The following is a 19,940-nucleotide window of genomic DNA, read 5'->3' as shown; positions in this document are numbered from 1 at the left end:
TTTTATATTCACTTGTTCAATGAAGTAATTCATTTGAATAAACAGCTACCCTCAAACCATAGAAGTCAAGAAGAAAGAGAAAAGAGCCAGCCCCATACACCAGTTTACAGCACAGCCTCAGCCTGTTGAGACCAGGAGCGGCTTATTCAGTACATTCACTTGGTCTCTTTCTCCCTGTCTTTGTCTTTGGTGAAAGAAGAATATTCCAACCTGTATCACATTGCACTGAAGGGGTGAAATATGAAAGGGATTCAGTAAAAATAGAAAGTATTATTTGTAACCTGGTTTATATTGATGGAGGACAAAGGTCTATTGTAAATCCCCAGGGAAGATTGCCTGCCAGGAGCCTGAGGCCCTTATATAATTATAGGAGGTATCCAACCTCAGAATCAATGTTTAAATACAAAAGCAGCAGATGGGAAGATTAGTTTTGCTGCAGTATTCAACTCTCTCTCCTTCCCGTTCCCAACCCTGTCTCATCACAGGCTGGCACAGCATTTCTGGAGATATTTTCAGACAGAACAGGTTGCTTTCCCTTGCTTACTAGTCACACATACTGTACCAGATGCAACGCAGGGAATTTGGGTTGGGTAGCAGAATGTGGTCAGTGACAAAGGTAAGAATAATTAGCAGAGAATTAACAGAAGATAATAGCTTAGCTCATTGAATCCTCCAATAAGCCTATGCTGCATATAGAATTATCCTCATTTTACAGATGAGGAAATTGAGGCTCAGAGAGGTGAAATAACTTGCCCAAGGTCATGTGGCTGATAAGTGGTGGAGCAGAAAAGCAAAAGATCTTCCCGAATAACAAGAACCAAGTCAGCAGTGTTCCAAAACTAAAAAAAACCAAAAAAGTCTTCACAGATAAAGCTGTGACTAATAAGTGTTCAAACTGCCCAGCTTTCCAAGGGATCTTGATTACAGACTCTCTTCTCTGATACAGGCTAAGCTCTAACAGTTTTTTAAAAGTTATTATTTGCATCAGGGGAAGTAAAATATTGCTTTATTATAAGTACAGTAGTTTTTTTGAAGTCCTAAGAGGAAATGATTTATCAATTCACAGAAACACCTTTCCTATAATATACTTCAAAACACAAATGGGGCACGCATTCACAAATGCATCAGACTTTTGTCCTTTCTTGGATTACATTCACCAAGTTATTTTTGATGCTGAAAGCCTTTTCAGACAGCAGAATTCTTATAATGGTTTATGAGGGAGCTGTTCACTCTTTGCTTCTCAGACAAAGCGAAGTCAGAAAGGCTACATTCACTAAGTTTAGATCATTTTCCACAGGACAGAGCAGAAAGAAGACTGAAGGGAGAGAGGCAGTGGACAGCTTTTCCTTTTTAGTGTATTCTTACCAGTAGGAGAGGGTGACAACAGCAGGACCACTGGCTTGAAACCCACTCTCAGCACTGCCCAAGAAGGGACAAGAAGTACCCTGTCTTTGAGATGCTCCCAGGGACCCCAGACTCCGTCTGGGTATCGCCCTCCTCTCTCACATCCACCAGGGGTCGCACTAAAATCTCACATTACATTTCTGTAGGGACTTTTTTTTTTAATTTATTTTTTTAAACATCTTTATTGGAGTATAATTGCTTTACAATGGTGTGTTAGTTTCTGCTTTATAACAAAGTGAATCAGTTATACATATACATATGTCCCCATATCCCCTCCCTCTTGCATCTCCCTCCCACCCTCCCTATCCCACCCCTCTAGGTGGTCAAAAAGCACCGAGCTGATCTCCCTGTGCTATGCGGCTGCTTCCCACTAGCTATCTATTTTACATTTGGTAGTGTATATATGTCCATGCCACTCTCTCACTTCATCCCAGCTTACCCTTCCCCCTCCCCGTGTCCTCAAGTCCGTTCTCTAAGTCTGCGTCTTTATTCCTGTCCTGCCCCTAGGTTCTTCAGAACCTTTTTTTTTTTGTAAAGGTTTTTTTTTTTTTTAATTACGTGTAACAGACAAAGTTATTTAAGTCAATAAATTTTTAAGGAATTTCACATGTTCTGATTCTTTCCACTGCCAATCACCTTAGTTCCTCCAAACTCATAGTCTTCAAGATAAAATAGCCCTTTCAAAAAGTTATCATGTGAGTCAGCCTACAGTTCTTTTAGTTAGCCTTCTTTGATCTCCAGTGAAATATGGACACACTTCAAAATTCCCCACCTGTAACCTTTGGGATCCAATTTCCTCAAGCGATTTACTTTAGGACCATGTTCAGGAGATGGATCTACCTGCAGAACCTTTTTTTTTTTTTTTAGATTTGTAGGGACTTCTTGAGTCAGTTTCTTAACCTCTCTAAGCTTTAGCACCCTCATCAGAATGGGGAGTTATAAGGAATAAATGTGACAATAGATGTAGAGCTCCTGACTCATGGTATGGCCCAATAAATGATAGATTCCCCCTTCTCACCAACCCAAATAAACAAACACTAGAGTAAAAATAAATTTATCTGAGAAGACCCAGCTGGCTCCTCAGGCCAAGGTTTTTTTCGGTTCAGAGCTTCTCTCCTTCTGACTCAGGGCTCGTTGGCTCTGGGAAAAAAGAATTCTGGATCTCCACCCTCCCCAAATTGCTGACCTCATGCCCACTGTTGATGTTCCAGTTGCTTTGCAGCTCTGGGCCAGAAGGGTGAATGGGGATCCAACTATGCAACATGGCGCTCATACTCACCAGTTCATTGTCTCAGGCTTGCCGATAGAGGGAGCAGTGAGTCAGAGTGGAGGGGTCACGAATCCAGAAGTCAGGAGCCCTGGATTCCACTCTCAGCCCCTCTGTCTGTCCCTTGAGTGGCCTTAAGCAAGTCATCTCTTGTCCCCAGAGCTTAGTTTCCCCATTGATAAAATGAAACACTGAATTAATTGTTAATTTGTAGAATCCCTTCCTGTTCTGGGGTGATATTCCATTCCGTCAGGGCCAGGTGTCATCGAGGGGTGATGGATTATATACATGATTTGCAAACTTGATGTTACTGGTTTTTTTTAACCAACCTAATCAAACTCTTTTTAGTTGCTTCAGGAGACTGAGTGCCCCTCCAGCTAAATACCTGTTTTCCCACTGGCTCATTGAACTCATTGAATCTTTTATTCTATAGACCCTGCTGGACAAGTTAGACCCATTTTCCAGTTTGGTTAAGGAGACCAGTTATCTGAGAGATGTTAACCTTTATCGCCAAACTGGAGCTTGACATTTTATACAAGCATAACTCAAGGGATACCATATTTATTTGTCTAACTCCTTGGCCCCATCCTCACCTTCTCACTGATATTTGCAACTCAAAAATAATGCAGGGTGGATCCAAGCCCTTCCCTGCCCTCTGGGAACATTTACTCATCTTTCCAACCCACAGGTCTGTTTACTAGATCACTGAGATCAGCTGGATTTCCACAGCGGTCTCTAGGTAGGTTCATTGGATCCAAGAGGACTTGATGTTTCCTCCCTTCTGTCAGCACTCTACACTGCATTGCATGAGATTGCTGAGGTGTCTGTGAAGGACAATGAGCTGGTGGTAATATAGGCTGTTTCCCTGTTGTCCCTTGGGTCCCTGGCAAGAATGGGGAGCTTTGTGAGCCCAGTTAACTCTTGGGGAGTGCCTTTGGGTGGGGTGCCTGGGAAGGGGGTGACAGTCCTCCCTCTGGAGCTGCACAAGGGACAGGGAGGGAAGAATGGAGTGAGAGAGAGCTGAGGGAATGGTCTTCCCTAGCCAGCTTTTGCTTTAATTTATCTTGTTTTTTCTCCTATGACAAAGGGCATGTTTATTAATAACAGTTCAGAACATCACAATGTCAAAAGCACTCACTTGTTTTAATCCACACAATGGGCCTATGAGATCAGCTGTGATGGACATTTGCAGTGCTAACTTTCTTGGTTCTTGCCAGGACACAGGATGTCTTCTAGGGAACAGCTGAACATGCACCCAAAAATGCCCCCAACAGCATGGCACTCACCCAGTGTGTTGACCATGGTTTATGATCCAGTCTTGGGCCTTGTGGATACAGAAGGGTACATAGGACATGATCTGCATTATTCAAGCTCCTAGAGCCTGAAATATAAAAAGCTGGATGTTCATGCATTAATTTATAGTGAGAATTGCAGCTGTTGGGCCAACCAGAAGGCTTGAGTCAGCAGATAGGAACATCCTCTCCCAGCATGCTAATTATTTCAGAAGCCAAATTATAATCAGAAGGCCAATTTTTTCACTTTAAGTGAAAGATACAAATTTTAAGTGAACCAGATATTCATGTTAGCCCAGCCTCTCCTGACACATAAAGGACGATAAATGACATAGGAAACCAAATTATTAAAAGATTGCTTAGGGAGCAGGGAACCAGAGAAAGGGGCATTTGCCAATCCTAAGGTGTGTCTTTCAGTGGCTTGAGGCCACCCCACACCCCATGGAAGTGAGAGCCTTGTCAAGAAAACTGTGATGCTTAAGTCTGGTGAGCAATGCCTTTCTCTCCCTGCACTAGGCATCGACAGACACTGCCAGCACAGGCCTTGGCAACTCCCCATTTCCAATGCTTCTGTTTCCCATGGTCCTTGTCCAAACAGGGTTACAGTACAAATAATTAGTTTTCTGCTTACTTTCTGGAGTTGTTCCCAAGCCATCTCAACTGGAATTCTTGCAGTTCCAAAACTTGTTAGTCACACATTTATAAACAGTGTCTTAGTTTCCTAGCACAGATGGCTAATCCAATTCACTAAGTATGGATTTTACTAGTTTAGCTCTTGAAAAGCTTGTTTTTGATTTCAGGAGCAGCATTGCACTTTCTTTATAAAAATACATACGTGTGTGTGTTTCACAAATTTGGAAATGGAGACTCAGAGGGTCTGAATGTCTTGCCCAGGGTCACACAGCTGGTGATTGGTAGAGCTGGAACTCAAACCCAGATCTTCTGAGTTCAGATCCCTCACTTGTTCCATTGAATGTAATTGAGTTTTCTCCTATTAGGAAGTGTCACTTTGAAGCAAGAAAGGAAAATCAATATGTTTTTAAGAATTAGCTTTAAAAAATGTTAACTGATTTTTTTTTCTAAGTGGGGGGGCTGGGTGGAGACATGAAAGTGTGCAGTGGAGGAGATGAGAAGATGTAAATAAAAAGGTCACTCCAATGTAGCCGCCTGCTGCTGGCAGTCATGAGGTCCTAGCATAGAGCATCCAGTGACCTTGTCTGAGAGTACATAGTAAGTAGATGTGTTTTGTTGCAGAATCTGAGTCTATCAGAGGCAAAAGGAAAAATCCTCCACTATCGAGTGACCTTGCAGGAGGTAGCAGGGGGGAAAGCCACACTACAGAACATCACAGAACACACCTCCTGGACCTGGGTCATTCCCAGAACTGGGAACTGGACTGTGTCTGTGTCTGCAGCTAACTCGAAAGGCAGTTCCCTGCCCACTCATATTAACATAACGGACCTGTGTGGGGCAGGTAAGTACCACATTTTCTTTAATATTACTCGAAGGAAATTGTTTTACTAATCTCTTATCTCCCTCAGGTCCAGCTCAGGGCCTGGTATGAGTAGCACAGGAGTTTAGAATTTGGAGTCAACAGCCTTCAGAGGCTATCTGAAATTTCCATTTAGCCAGTGAGTGTCCTTGGACAAGTGAATTAACACCTCTGAGCTTCAATTTCCCCCTCTCTAAACTAGGGATTTTATTACCTGAATTGCAGGTCATTGTGAGATTAAATACAGAGACTAATACATAGCAGGTGCTTAATAAATACTAGTTAAGGAAATATTCGTTACATTAAACTGAACACTAATATCTGGCTAATTTTTCCAGAAGCAAGAATAATATGTGTTGTCAAGTTCTAGAAAAAGCATACCTATAGTCAAAATATGTTTTAAAACCAATAGTATTAAAATGAAATTCTGGCTGTTATGGAACTATAGTACAATTTTGCTATAATACAGCTCTTTATTACACAAATTTGGATATGTATCCAATTATCTACACTGAAAACCTCCCAACTAGCTATACACATTTTATAGTTGCATCCCCTGAAAACTAACTTAGGATATAAGCCCGTAATTCATCAAAAAAAATAGATATTAAAGCTATTTCTCAAAATCTGTATAATAAAAGTATTTCAAGTCAAGATCATTGGCCTAACTTTTTCAAAAAATGCCTGATAGAATAAAACTCTGTAATTAGATCCTTCCTTAAAATTCAGTGTAACAGTTTATCCACATGTGAGTCTAGCAATTATCATTTTGAAGAAGCTTCTACCAAAAATGATTATCTTATAGACACTGTCGAATCTTGGTTATATGTCATTTCAGTCATACATCTGTAAACGTAGAGGTAGTATAGTAGATAAAAATACAAATAAATATTGATATAACCTTGGGTTGGCATATGAGTTAGGAATCGCTCTTAGGAGTAAGAGTTGCTCTTACCAAAGGCCTGACTACAGTGACTTATTTATTCTCTTGTATAAAAGAAATTTGGAGGTGGACAGCCCAGGGCTAGTGTGACAGCTTCATAACATTGTCAGGACTCCAGGCTCCTTCCTTCTATACCTGCTGCCAAGTTGACTTCCATCTGCAAGATGGAAGTGGTCCAGGATGGCTGCTGGAGCTCTAGCTGTTTCCTTCTAGGCAACAGAAAAGAAGAAGGGAGAAGCCTCAACTCTCACTCTTGAGGAGTTTTGCCCCAGGTCACACAACTCTTGCAGTCATTGACCCTAACTGGTCACCTGATCACACCCAACTGCAAAGGAGGCTCAGAAATACATTGTTCCCTTGCTAAAGAAGATGAGGAGAGGGTATTTGGTAGGTAACTGGTAATCTCTGCCTCATGTGGGGAAGGCATCTAAGGCAGAAACCTGAAGGAAAAGATGGATTAACTATGGGGAAAAAAAGCTTAAACTTTATGCATAGTAAAGTAAAAAATTTTAAAACACCATAAATAAGGCTTTAAAATGCAAAGATCAATTTAAGAAAAGTGTATGCTACATTTTTGGCAAAAAGAGGATTGATTATCTATATATATAAGTTTTCAAATAATAAGAGATCATGGGATATGAACAGGCAACTCAAAACATAAATATAAAATAAAAATAATAATAAAGATATGAAAATGTTTAGCCTAGTTAGCAATCAATGAGATGCAAATTTTGAAAAAACATGAGAAATCAAACAAGACCGAGAAAGAGTAAGTAGAATTAGCATAACCTATATTGGTGAGAGTGTGGGGAAAAGATAACCTTGTATACTGCCGGCAGGTGTGTAAATTGGTACAACTTTCTGAAGATAAAGTTGGCAATTTGTAACACTAACAAACTTTAAATATGAACATATCTTTTGATCAAGAAATTTTGCCATTAGAAATGTGTCCTCGGGACTTCCCTGGTGGCGCAGTGGTTAAGAATCCACACGCCAATGCAGGGGACATGGGTTCGAGCCCTGGTCCAACAAGATCCCACATGCTGCGGAGCAACTAAGCCCATGCACCACAACTACTGAGTCTGCGTGCCACAACTACTGAACCCCACGTGCCTAGAGCCTGTGCTCCATAACAAGAGAAGCCACCGCAATGAGAAGACCGTGCACCTCAATGAAGAGTAGCCCCCGCTCAATGCAACTAGAGAAAGCCCGTGCACAGCAATGAAAACCCAATGCAACAACAACAACAACAAAAGAAATGTATCCTAGCAAATAATAAGGCATGAGCTTAAAAAAATGTCAGCACAAAAATGTTTGTTGAAATGTTTTTGAAATAATGAAACACCTCAAACAGCCTAAATATTTAATAATAGACGATGGATTGGTTAAATATATCATGACCCTCACCCATCTTAATCCCACTCCAGCATTAAAGTGATATTGTAGCTATGTTTTTATTGGCGTGGAAAGATGCACATAATAAGTGAAAAAGTAGGCTTTCAAAAGTATACATGGTGTGATGTCATTTAAAATATATATTTACACAAATACACATTTTAGCATAGTAAAAAAAAATCTAGGAGAATGTACATGGAAATATTAACAGAAACCATATCTACAATATGGTATTACAGGTGATTTTTATATTTAAAATTTTTTTCTTCAATGAATAAGTACTATGTATATAATTTTTAAAGGGGATTCTGTTGGGGGGAAATTGAGATCTTACCACTGTTTAGTATCCTGCTCTTGTTAAGATGTAGTATGTCAAAATACGTTACTTCTTTAAACCTCACTGCAGATGGGTCTTGAGGATATAAGCCTCTTGAATTTTCTGGGCCCATTCCAGCTTCTTTATTTAGATTTGGAAACAGCTTCTCAAAATGACACATTCATTATTTTAGAGTTGGCCTCTACATTATTGATTCAACAAAAATTTATTGAGATTACTATATAAGGTAACTGGAATTCAGCAAGAGGTAAAAAATACAGTCATGGTCCTACAGTTATATTTTGATATTTTGTCCAGTGGGAGGGGTAGACATATAAACAAGTAAACTGCAGTACAGGATAAGTGTAATATTAGAGGTGTGCACAGGGCACTCTAGGAACAGAGAAAAGCTGAAGCATGGGCTTGGAGACGAGGCTACGTGTGAACAGAAATGGAGAGACAAGATGGTGTTAGCCAGGCGAAGTAGTGCAGGTGTGCGGGCGTGAGGATTTGCTTTAAAGTGAGATCTGAACAGGCATATAAGTTGAAAAGGAGAAGTGGGGTGGGAAAGAGTTGAAGGTAAAGGGGAAAGGGGATCATTAATGGAATGAAGTTCCTGGGGAGCTGAAAGATGATGGGATCCAATAGCAAAAAAGATGTAAGAGACAAACTTCTTCCTCTCAGAATGGAAGGTGTTAAGTAAGGGTGAGGCTCAATAAGGAGGAACGTGGAGGGGTGGTAAAGTAGGATATTGAAACAGTTCTCTAGAACCGAGCTGTGGCTAAGAGGGTCCTAGTCCCAGAAATCTTAAGAGCCTATTGTCTCTCCTAAGGCCACACCTACACCATCCAATAAGAGTAGTTGTGCACCCCAGCGAGACCTGGAGGACAGATTTGCAAACCACATGGTCCCATCCTGGAGCCCTCTTGTCTTGTGCAAATTCTGCATGATCTGTAGGAATAGTGTACCATGATTTTTGTCTTCCTCTCTTTCAATATATGTTCACACTACTCACATAAATAGCTTTCCTTCTAGGAAGAGAAAAATAATGCCCCAAGAGGCAGAATTATGTTGATTTTGAGAAAGTAGGGACAACTTTGTTGTAAAAGGTATATGCCACAGCATTGCATATCAAGAAGCACTAGAATGATTTTGTTGGTTTATGATGAAAATTGAATGTGTGCTAAACCCACCAGTCAACAAGTAAAACATATTTAATATTTCAGACCAGTCCCTGAGCTCAAGAATTCTTGAAACTATGGCAAGAAACAGAAAGCAGTACAGCCATAAATAGAGGCCCACACAGATGTCAGAGACTGAGGCCCCAGGAGGTGACGTAACTTGGCCAAGATCATATACACAATTAGTGGCAGAGCTGGACTGAAAAACCAAGCCACCTATCTCTTAGTTGGGCACTTTTTCCAAATACCTTATGACTTCATAACTCTATTTAGAAGTTCTCAGTGAAAATGGAGATGAGAAGTCGAATGATAGAGGCTAAAGGAATAATTTTGGAAGGTGTCAGAGAGGTGAGTTGTTAGCAGAGTTCTAAAGGAGAGAGCATGCCCTGGCTAACACGATGGGGAGGAAATTCAGGCTGGTTCCTGGCAAGTGTGGTGACTCAGAGGCTGGGCAATACCAGGTTGACTTACTTAGCTAATTGCAAAGAGAGCAGTGGTTAGAAAGGCTCTTTGGCTATTTTAGCCCATCATCTGGCAAAGGGTCTTGCAAACCCTAGTTGCTCAATACATATTACTGAATGAATACATTTTATTCTCCAAAACAAAACAAAACAAAAGCAAACTTGTGACATAGCCAGAAAATAAGATACCAAGGCAAATGAAGATAAAGAACCAGGGCTGGGGAATTCCAGTTCCTGGCAAGGTAGCCAACACACAGGTTCCAGGCTCTCACCACCAAACCTGCCCTGAAGATGCCACAGGAGAGACAGGACAGGATGGCTGAATGCCTGTGGATGGGTAATAGTGATGAAGGGGGAGGGCTGAGGTGGCACTTGCTGGTTGCACTCCTTTTTCTTCCCCTTGTTGCCCCGAGATGTCCATCGCCTGGACATTTTTACTATGGGCAGGAAAGTCTGGAGGGCAGGGCAGAGTAACTGCAAGGAAGCCCTGGAACCTGACAAACAGTGCCTGAGATTTTCTTCTGCCACCCACCCTGGCAATTATAGAAGAGAATAATAGCCCCACTCCCCCATGAAGAGCAGTGCCATCCACAGAGACATGGGTAGGTTCTGGAGCTGCCAGGTACAGCTACAGGGAACAGGAGACAGGCAGAGCTTAGGGTGAATCACTACAGGCTCCCTGGCTTTCCTCTCTGAAAAGCTCCTCCACCCCACCTAAACTTACCTGGGGGAGCATGAGCTCTGGCTAAACTTTCACTCCTCCCCCCACAGAAAAATAAAGGCCAAGGCTGCTGATCAATCCAAGAAAATAAAACATGATCCCAAAGGAGAAAATTAGTAGAAATCTGAGGGGCACAAATTCTGAGAAAGAAAGGCAGCAAATGGGACTACCTGTATCATAGGAAGTATAACCAGCACAAGAGAAAGAGCAAGAGTTTAGAATAAGCATAATAAGTATCCTTAGAAAGATAAGAGAGGATGCTAGGAACATAAATCAGAAATAGGTGGTTGTGGAAAAGCCCCAAATAAAGAGATTCAGCATGGAAAGTTCAGTTGTTGACATAATGAACTCACCTAATGGGTTGGATTGCAGAAAGGACTCATCTGAAGATTGAAAGAGTATGTGGAAGATTGGATGAGAAACTCTTTGAAAAGTCATCAAAAGGGGAAAAGAATCTGAAAAATGAGAAGACTTAAAACACTGAAAGAATAAAAAGAGAAGTAATGACAACCATCTAAAAGGAGTCCCAATAAGAGAAACAAAGTAAATGAAAGGGGAAAAGTATTCTAAAATATTTATCAAGAATCTTATAGAATGTACTATTCTGATGCAGGATGTCAATAGTGGGGGAAGCGATGTGTGTATGGAGGCAGGGGTGTGTGGAAAATCTCTGTGCCTCCCACTCAATTTTGCCGTGAACTTAAAACAGCTTTAAAAAATAAAGTCTATTAAAAAAGAAAGAAATAAGAAAAGAAAGGAATATGAGTGCAGAATGATCAAGCAGGTGTTGCTCCCAAAAATACAAAGATGGATCAGTATCAGAAAAATGCATCAATGTAATTCATTACTTTAATACTGAAAGAGAAAAAAAAGGATATGTTCTTAACAGATGTAGAAAAGTATTCAGTAAAACAAAGTTTTTAGTAAATAAATAGTATTTTATAAAAATCTATTTGAAAGCTATGAATAAAAGAAAACTTTTTAGCTTTGCTAAGACTTTCTACCAAAAATATGCAACAAGCATCATCGTAATAAAGATATGTAGGAACATTCTCTTTAAAATTACAAGATAAAAGCAAAAAAAAAAAAAAGGAATAAGATGCAATTCAGAGATTGAAAAGAGAAGATATTTTAAGTGTACAGCTAATAAGATTATTATGAAATTTTAACAAAGGCAATAGACAAATTATTAGAACTAATTAGAGAGTTCAGCAGGTCTGCCAGAATAAGAATAACACACACAAATTAATACTGGAAAAAGCAGTAGGAAATAAGATGCCATTTAAGTAGCAAACTAATAGTATAAAGTGTCTAGAAATTAACCTAAAAAAGAATGCAGTAAAACTTTAAGGAGGAATTTTTGAAACTCCATTAAAAGATATAAAAGGAGACCTAAATAATTTCAAATAGACAGCATACTTATAAATGGGACAATTTAACATTGTCTAAATTGAGCTATAAATTTAATATAATTCCAATAAAAGTACCAGCTGAAATTTTTGAGGACTCTGATAAACTGATTCTAAAAGCTATACGGAAGAATAAAGTTTCTTGAATACCCAAGACCACTTTGAAAAAAGAAGAGCAAAATGAGGAGGGACTTTACCCACCAAATAGTCAGGTGTCACAGAGCCTCGTAATGTAACCAGTGTGTTCTGGTGAAGAAGCTGACCTAGACACAAACCCATGAATGTGTGGAACTTGGTGTGGGACAGGGATGAAACCCCATTTGGAAAAATTGACTCACTGTGTGGAAAAAATAATAAAGTTTATTCCCTTAAAAAAAAACACCATTTAGCTAGATTTGAATTAAAAACCTGAATGTGAAAGGTAAAACCAAAAGCCAATGGGCGGAAATGTAGTTTAGTATCTTTGTGACCCCAGAATGGAAGGATTTCATAAACAAGACTCAAAATATGCAAACTGTGGATAAATTTACCCACATCAAAGTATGTATGTGCAACAAACACATCAGAGATTGAAAGACTGGAGTGAGATATATTTAGTGTTGAAAACTAACAAGTGATTAATATCTAGAATATAAAAGCTATTTCTGCAAATCAGGAAGAAGACAGGAAACACAATAGAAAAAAATGAGTGAAGTATGAGAAGGGGAAAGTCAGACAGTTAGTAATATGGGAAGAAAAGCTCAGCCTCATAAGAAATCAGAAAATAAAAATAAAACCACAATTAAATACCACCTTACATGTACCAGATTGGCAAAATGAGAAAGTCAGAAAATACCAAGTGTTGGTGGGGAAATGAGAATTTCTTATGCTTTTCTTGTTGGAGTGTCAAATGATTGACTATTTTAGAGATCGACCTGGCTGTATTTAGTGAAATAGGTGAATTTAGTCTATAATCAAGAAATTCTGTGCATTTAGAGAGAGAGAGAGAGAGAGAGGCTTTTTTTTTCTTTAATTGGAGTATAAAATAAATGCAGAGGAAATAGGCAAACTACCTGAAAAAGAATTCAGAGTAATGATAGTAAAGATGATCCAAAATCTTGGAAATAGAATAGAGACAATACAAGAAACATTTAACAAGGACCTAGAAGAACTAAAGAGCAAACAAACAGTAATGAACAACACAATAACTAAAATTAAAAACACTCTAGAAGGAATCAATAGCAGAATAACTGAGGCAGAAGAACGGATAAGGGAGCTGGAAGATAGAATGGTGGAAATAACTGCCGCAGAGCAGAATAAAGAAAAAAGAATGAAAAGAATAGAGGACAGTCTCAGAGACCACTGGGACAATACTAAGCACACCAATATTCGAATAATAGGCATCCCAGAAGACGAAGAAAAAAAGAAAGGTCTGAGAAAATATTTGAAGAGATTATAGTTGAAAACTTCCCCAACATGGGAAAGGAAATAGTCCATCAAGTCCAGGAAGCGCAGAGAGTCCCATACAGGATAAACCCAGGGAGAAACATGCCGAGACACATATTAATCAAACTAACAAAAATTAAACACAAAGAAAACATATTAAAAGCAGCAAGGGAAAAGCAACAAGTAACATACAAGGGAATCCCCATAAGGTTAACCGCTGATCTTTCAACAGAAGTTCTACAGGCCAGAAGGAAGTGGCAAAATATATTTAAAGTGATGAAAGGGAAAAACCTACAACCAAGATTACTCTACCCAGCAAGGATGTCATTCAGATTCGACAGAGAAATCAAAAGCTTTACAGACAAGCAAAATTTAAGAGAATTCAGCACCACCAAACGAACTTTACAACAAATGCTAAAGGAACTTCTCTAGGCAGGAAACACAAGAGAAGGAAAAGACTTGCAAAAACAAACCCAAAACAAGAAAATGGTAATAGTAACATACATATCAATAGTTACCTTAAGTGTAAATAGATTAAATGCTGCAAACAAAAGAGAGACTGGCTGAATGGATACAAAAACAAGACCCATATATGTGCTGTCTACAAAAGACCCACTTCAGACCTAGGGACACATACAGACTGAAAGTGAGGGGATGGAAAAAGATATTCCATGCAAATGGAAATCAAAAGAAAGCTGCAGTAGCAATACTTATATCAGACAAAATAGACTTTAAAATAAAGACTATTACAAGAGACAAGGAAGGACAATATATAATGATCAATGGATCAATCCAAAAGAAGACATAATAATTGTAAATATCTATGCATCCAACATAGGAGCACCTCAATACATAAGGCAAATGCTAACAGCCATAAAAGGGGAAATCGACAGTAACACAATCATAGTAGGGGACTTTAACACCCCACTTACACCAATGGACAGATCATCCAAACAGAAATAAATAAGGAAACACAAGCTTTAAGTGACACATTATACCAGATGGACTTAATTGATATTTATAGGACATTCCACCCAAAAACAACAGAATACACTTTCTTCTCAAGTGCACACAGAACATTCTCCAGGATAGATCACATTTGGTGTCACAAATCAAGCCTTGGTAAATTTAAGAAAATTGAAATTGTATCAAGCATCTGTTCTGACCACAATGCTATGAGACTAGGTATCAATTACAGGAATAAAAACTTTAAAAATGCAAACTCATGGAAGCTAAACAATATGCTACTAAACAACCAAGAGATCACTGAAGAAATCAAAGAGGAAATCAAAAAATACTGAGAAACAAGTGACAATGAAAACACGACAACCCAAAACCTATGGAATACAGCAAAAGTAGTACTAAGAGGGAAGTTTATAGCAATACAATCCTACCTCAAGAAACAAGAAAAATCTCAAACAACCTAACCTTATACCTAAAGCAATTAGAGAAAGAAGAAGAACAACAACAAAAAACCCCAAAGTTAGTAGAAGGAAAGAAATCATAAAGATCAGATCAGAAATAAATGAAAAAGAAATGAAGGAAACAATAGCAAAGATCAAGAAAACTAAAAGCTGGTTCTTTGAGAAGACAAACAAAATTGATAAACCATTAGCCAGACTCATCAAGAGAAAAAGGGAGAAGACTCAAATTGACAGAATTAGAAGTGAAAAAGGAGAAGTAACAACTGACACTGCAGAAATACAAAGGATCATGAGAGATTACTACAAACAAATATATGCCAATAAAATGGACAACCTGGAAGAAATGGACAAATTCTTAGACAAGCACAACCTTCTGAGACTGAACCAGGAAGAAATAGAAAATATGAACAGACCAATCACAAGCACTGAAATTGAAACTGTGATTTAAAATCTTCCAACAACAAAAGCCCAGGACCAGATGGCTTCACAGGTGAATTCTATCAAACATTTAGAGAAGAGCTAACACCCATCCTTCTCAAACTCTTCCAAAATATAGCAGAGGAAGGAACACTCCCCAACTAATTCTATGAGGCCACCATCACCCTGATACCAAAACCAGACAAAGATGTCACAAAAAAAGAAAACTACAGGCCAATATCTCTGATGAACATAGATGCAAAAATCCTCAACAAAATACTAGCAAACAGAATCCAACAGCACATTAAAAGGATCATACACCATGATCAAGTGGAGTTTATCCCAGGAATGCAAGAATTCTTCAATATACACAAATCAATCAATGTGATACACCATATTAACAAATTGAAGGATAAAAACCATATGATCATCTCAATAGATGCAGAAAAAGCTTTCGACAAAATTCAACACCCATTTATGATAAAAACTCTCCAGAAAGTGGGCATAGAGGGAACTTACCTCAACATAATAAAGGCCATATATGACAAACCCACAGCCAACATCATTCTCAATGGTGAAAAACTGAAACCACTTCCACTAAGATCAGGAACAAGACAAGGTTGCCCACTCTCACCACTATTATTCAACATAGTTTTGGAAGTCCTAGCCACAGCAATCAGAGAAGAAAAAGAAATAAAAGGAATCCAAATTGGAAAAGAAGAAGTAAAACTGTCACTGTTCGCAGATGACATGATACTATACATAGAGAACCCTAAATATCCTACCAGAAAACTACTAGAGCTAATAAATGAATTTGGTAAAGTAGCAGGATACAAAGTTAATGCACAGAAATCTCTTGCATTCTTATACACTAATGATGAAAAATCTGAAAGAGAAATTAAGGAAACACTCCCATTGACAATTGCAACAAAAAGAATAAAATACCTAGGAATAAACCTACCTAAGGAGACAAAAGACCTGTATGCAGAAAACTATAAGACACTGATGAAAGAAATTAAAGATGATACCAACAGATGGAGAGATATACCATGTACTTGGATTGGAAGAATCAACATTGTGAAAATGACTATACTACCCAAAGCAATCTACAGATTCAATGCAATCCCTATCAGACTACCAATGATATTTTTCACAGAACTAGAACAAAAAATTTCACGATTTGTATGGAAACACAAAAGACCCCGAATAGCCGGAGCAATCTTGAGAAAGAAAAACGGAGCTGGAGGAATCAGGCTCCCTGACTTCAGACTCTACCAGAAAGCTACAGTAATCAAGACAGTATGGTACTGGCACAAAAACAGAAATATAGATCTTTGGAACAGGATAGAAAGCCCAGAGATAAACCCATGCACATATGGTCACCTTATCTTTGACAAAGGAGGCAAGAATATACAATGGAGAAAAGAGAGCCTCTTCAATAAGTGGAGCTGGGAAACCTGGACAGCTACATGTAAAAGAATGAAATTAGAACACTCCCTAACACCATACACAAAAATAAACTCCAAATGGATTAAAGACCTAAATGTAAGGCCAGACACTATAAAACTCTTAGAGGAAAACATAGGCAGAACACTCTTTGACATAAATCACAGCAAGATCTTTTTTGACCCACCTCCTAGAGTAATGGGAATAAAATAAAAAATAAACAAATGGGACCTAATGAAACTTAAAAGCTTTCGTACAGCAAAGGAAACCATAAACAAGACGAAAAGACAACCCTCAGAATAGGAGAAAATATCTGCAAACGAAGCAACTGACAAAGGATTAATCTCCAAAATATACAAGCAGCTCATGCAGCTCAATATCAAAACAACAAACAACCCAATCTAAAAATGGGCAGAAGACCTAAATAGACGTTTCTCCAAAGAAGACATACAGATGCCAACCAACACGTGAAAAGATGCTCAACATCACTAATCATTAGAGAAATGCAAATCAAAACCACAATGAGGTATCACCTGACACCAGTCAGAATGGCCATCATCAAAAAATCTACAAACAATAAATGATGGAGAGGTTGTAGAGAAAAGGGAACCCTCCTGCACTGTTGGTGAGAATATAAATTGATACAGCCACTATGGAGAACAGTATGGAGGTTCCTTAAAAAACTAAAAATGGAACTATTATATGACCCAGCAATCCCACTACTGGGCATATAGCCTGAGAAAACCGTAATTCAAAAAGAGTCATGTACCACAATGTTCATTGCAGCACTATTTACAATAACAAGGACATGGAAGCAACCTAAGTGTCTATAAACAGATGAATGGATAAAGAACATGTGGCACATATATACAATGGAATATTACTCAGCCATAAAAAGAAACGAAATTGAGTTATTTGTAGTGAGGTGGATGGACCTAGAGTCTGTCATACAGAGTGAAGTCAGAAAGAGAAAAACAAATACCGTATGCTAACGCACATATATGGAATCTAAAAAAGTAGTACTGATGAACCTAGTGGCAGGGCAGGAATAAAGATGCAGACGTAGAGAACGGACTTGAGGACACATGGGGGGAAGGGGAAGGTGGGACGAAGTGAGAGAGTAGCACTGACATCTATACACTACCAAATGTAAAGTGGATGGCTAGTGGGAAGCTGCTGCATAGCACAGGGAGATCAGCTCAATGCTTTGTGCTGACCTAGAGGGGTAGGATAGGGAGGGGGGGAGGGAGGGAGATGCAAGAGGGAAGAGATATGGGAACATATGTATATGTATAACTGATTCACTTTGTTGTACAACAGAAACTAATGCAACATTGTAAAGCAATTATACTCCAATAAAGATATTAAAAAGAATTTTTTTAATAAATTGGAGTATTGTTGCTTTACAGTATTGTGTTAGTTTCTCCTGTACAGCAAAGTGAGTCAGTTGTACATATACATATATGCACTCTTTTTTAGATTTCCTTCCCATTTAGGTCACCACAGAGCACTGAGTAGAGTTCCCTGTGCTATACAGCAGATTCTCATTAGTTATCTATTTTATGTATAATAGTGTATATATGTCAATCCCAATCTCCCAGTTCATCCCACCTTTCCCTTCCCTCCTTGATAATCATAAGTTTGTTTTCTAATCTGTGACTCAATTTCTGCCTTGCAGATAAATTCATCTGGACCATTTTTCTAGATTCCATATATAAATGATATATGATATTTGTCTTTCTCTTTCTGACTTAACTTCATTCTATATGACAATCTCTAGGTCCATCCACATTGCTGCAAATGGCATTATTTCATTCCTTTTTATGGCTGAGTAATATTCCATTGTATTAATATATATGTACCACATCTTCTTTATCCATTCCTCTGTCAATGGACATTTGGGTTGCTTCCATGTCCTGGCTATTGTAAACAGTGCTGCAATGAATATCGGGGTGCATGCATCCTTTCAAATCATGGTTTTCTCTGGATATATGCCCAGGAGTGGGATTGCTGGGTCATATGGTAGCTCTATTTTTAGTTTTTTAACAAACCTCCATACTGTTCTCCATAGTGACTTTACCAATTTACATTCCCATCAACAGTATAGGAGGGTGAGAGAGACACTCTTGCACAGGCACACACGAGGACATGCAAGAGAATGTTCATTGCATCCTTGTTTGTGTTGGCAAAAAGTTGGAAGGAAGCTACTGCTTGTCACTTGGAGACTGGACAAAGACAGGGTTGAGGCAGCAGTCTGAAGGAATGAGCTGGATTTTCATATAGCAGCAGGATGGATGTGTCCTGGAAACATAATGTTGAGTGAAATAAAAAGTTAGGAAATGCATTAGATATACTCCAAACATGTTTCATGAAAATGCAACACACCAGCACAAAGCAACACTAATTCTCAAGGACACATATATATGTAAATAAACATATGGGAGGTGGATTAGAAGGATGCATATTATATTCACTAGAGCAGGTACCTTTGGGGACACAGAAATGGGAAGTGAAATGGAAGATGAAGGGGAAAATAATTTCATAAATAACACTACATAGGGTCCTGGCACCGATGCCAGTTCTCCAAGATCTGAGAAGCTGGATGAACAAAATCTGTGAACCTGAAGTTCTTTACAAGAAATCGGTTCTTGCTACAACTTTGCTGGGTTGAGTTGTTGTTTTTTATGTCTTTATCCACTGTGATTTTATTTTTATCCTTCCCCCTCTTTCCCCATAAAGGGTTGCTGGCTCCTCAACAGGTCTCAGCAAACTCAGAGGGCGTGGACAACCTCGTGGTGACATGGACACCTCCGGGGAAAGCTGCCACTGCTGTGCAGGAGTATGTGGTGGAATGGAGGGAACTCCATCCGGGGGCCAGCACGCAGCCCCCTCTAGGCTGGTTGCGGAGTCCCCCCTACAACCTGTCTGCTCTGATTTCAGGTACTTAATTATTCACCTTCCTTCTAGAGGGTTTCTAAGTTCACCTTTTTTGAGGAAATTGCAGGCGGGAACCCAGAGTCATGCCTTCAGTTACAGGCAGCTGCATGAGAAGAAGGATAGTGATGACCTAGAGCCCATCAGGATGCACCACTGCAGCCATAGAATATACTCACAGATTGACTAAAAACTCTAGAATTTATGGAAAACTCATGTGCCTGATACAGTGCCGTATAAGATGACTGAATAATGAACCCAACAAGCATGGCTGAGAGCTAAGTAGTAACCAGTCAGTGTGATGGACACCTTGAATTTGGGAGTTCATTTAATTTTGAGAACAGTCATGTGTAGCAAGACTTATTATACCCATTGTACAGATGAGGAAACCAGAAGATCTTTCATTTCCAATT

General features: G+C 39.0%; 1 protein-coding gene across 1 annotated transcript in view; it reads left to right on the top strand.

Annotated features, from left to right (window-relative positions):
* Positions 1–19,940, top strand: part of IL12RB2 (interleukin 12 receptor subunit beta 2) — a 91,324-nt gene that overhangs the window by 38,890 nt on the left and 32,494 nt on the right. Inside the window, exons 9-10 of the mRNA XM_082421398.1 lie at positions 5,218–5,437; positions 19,333–19,533. Coding sequence (XP_082277524.1) covers positions 5,218–5,437; positions 19,333–19,533 — 421 coding nt within the window. The remainder of the gene's footprint in view (positions 1–5,217; positions 5,438–19,332; positions 19,534–19,940) is intronic.

This window comes from Balaenoptera physalus (assembly GCF_965194825.1).
Source record: "Balaenoptera physalus genome assembly, chromosome: 1".
NCBI classification, from domain to species: Eukaryota; Metazoa; Chordata; class Mammalia; order Artiodactyla; family Balaenopteridae; genus Balaenoptera; species Balaenoptera physalus.
The sequence above is the reverse complement of the archived record's forward strand: the minus strand, read 5'-3'. Positions and strand labels throughout refer to the sequence as shown.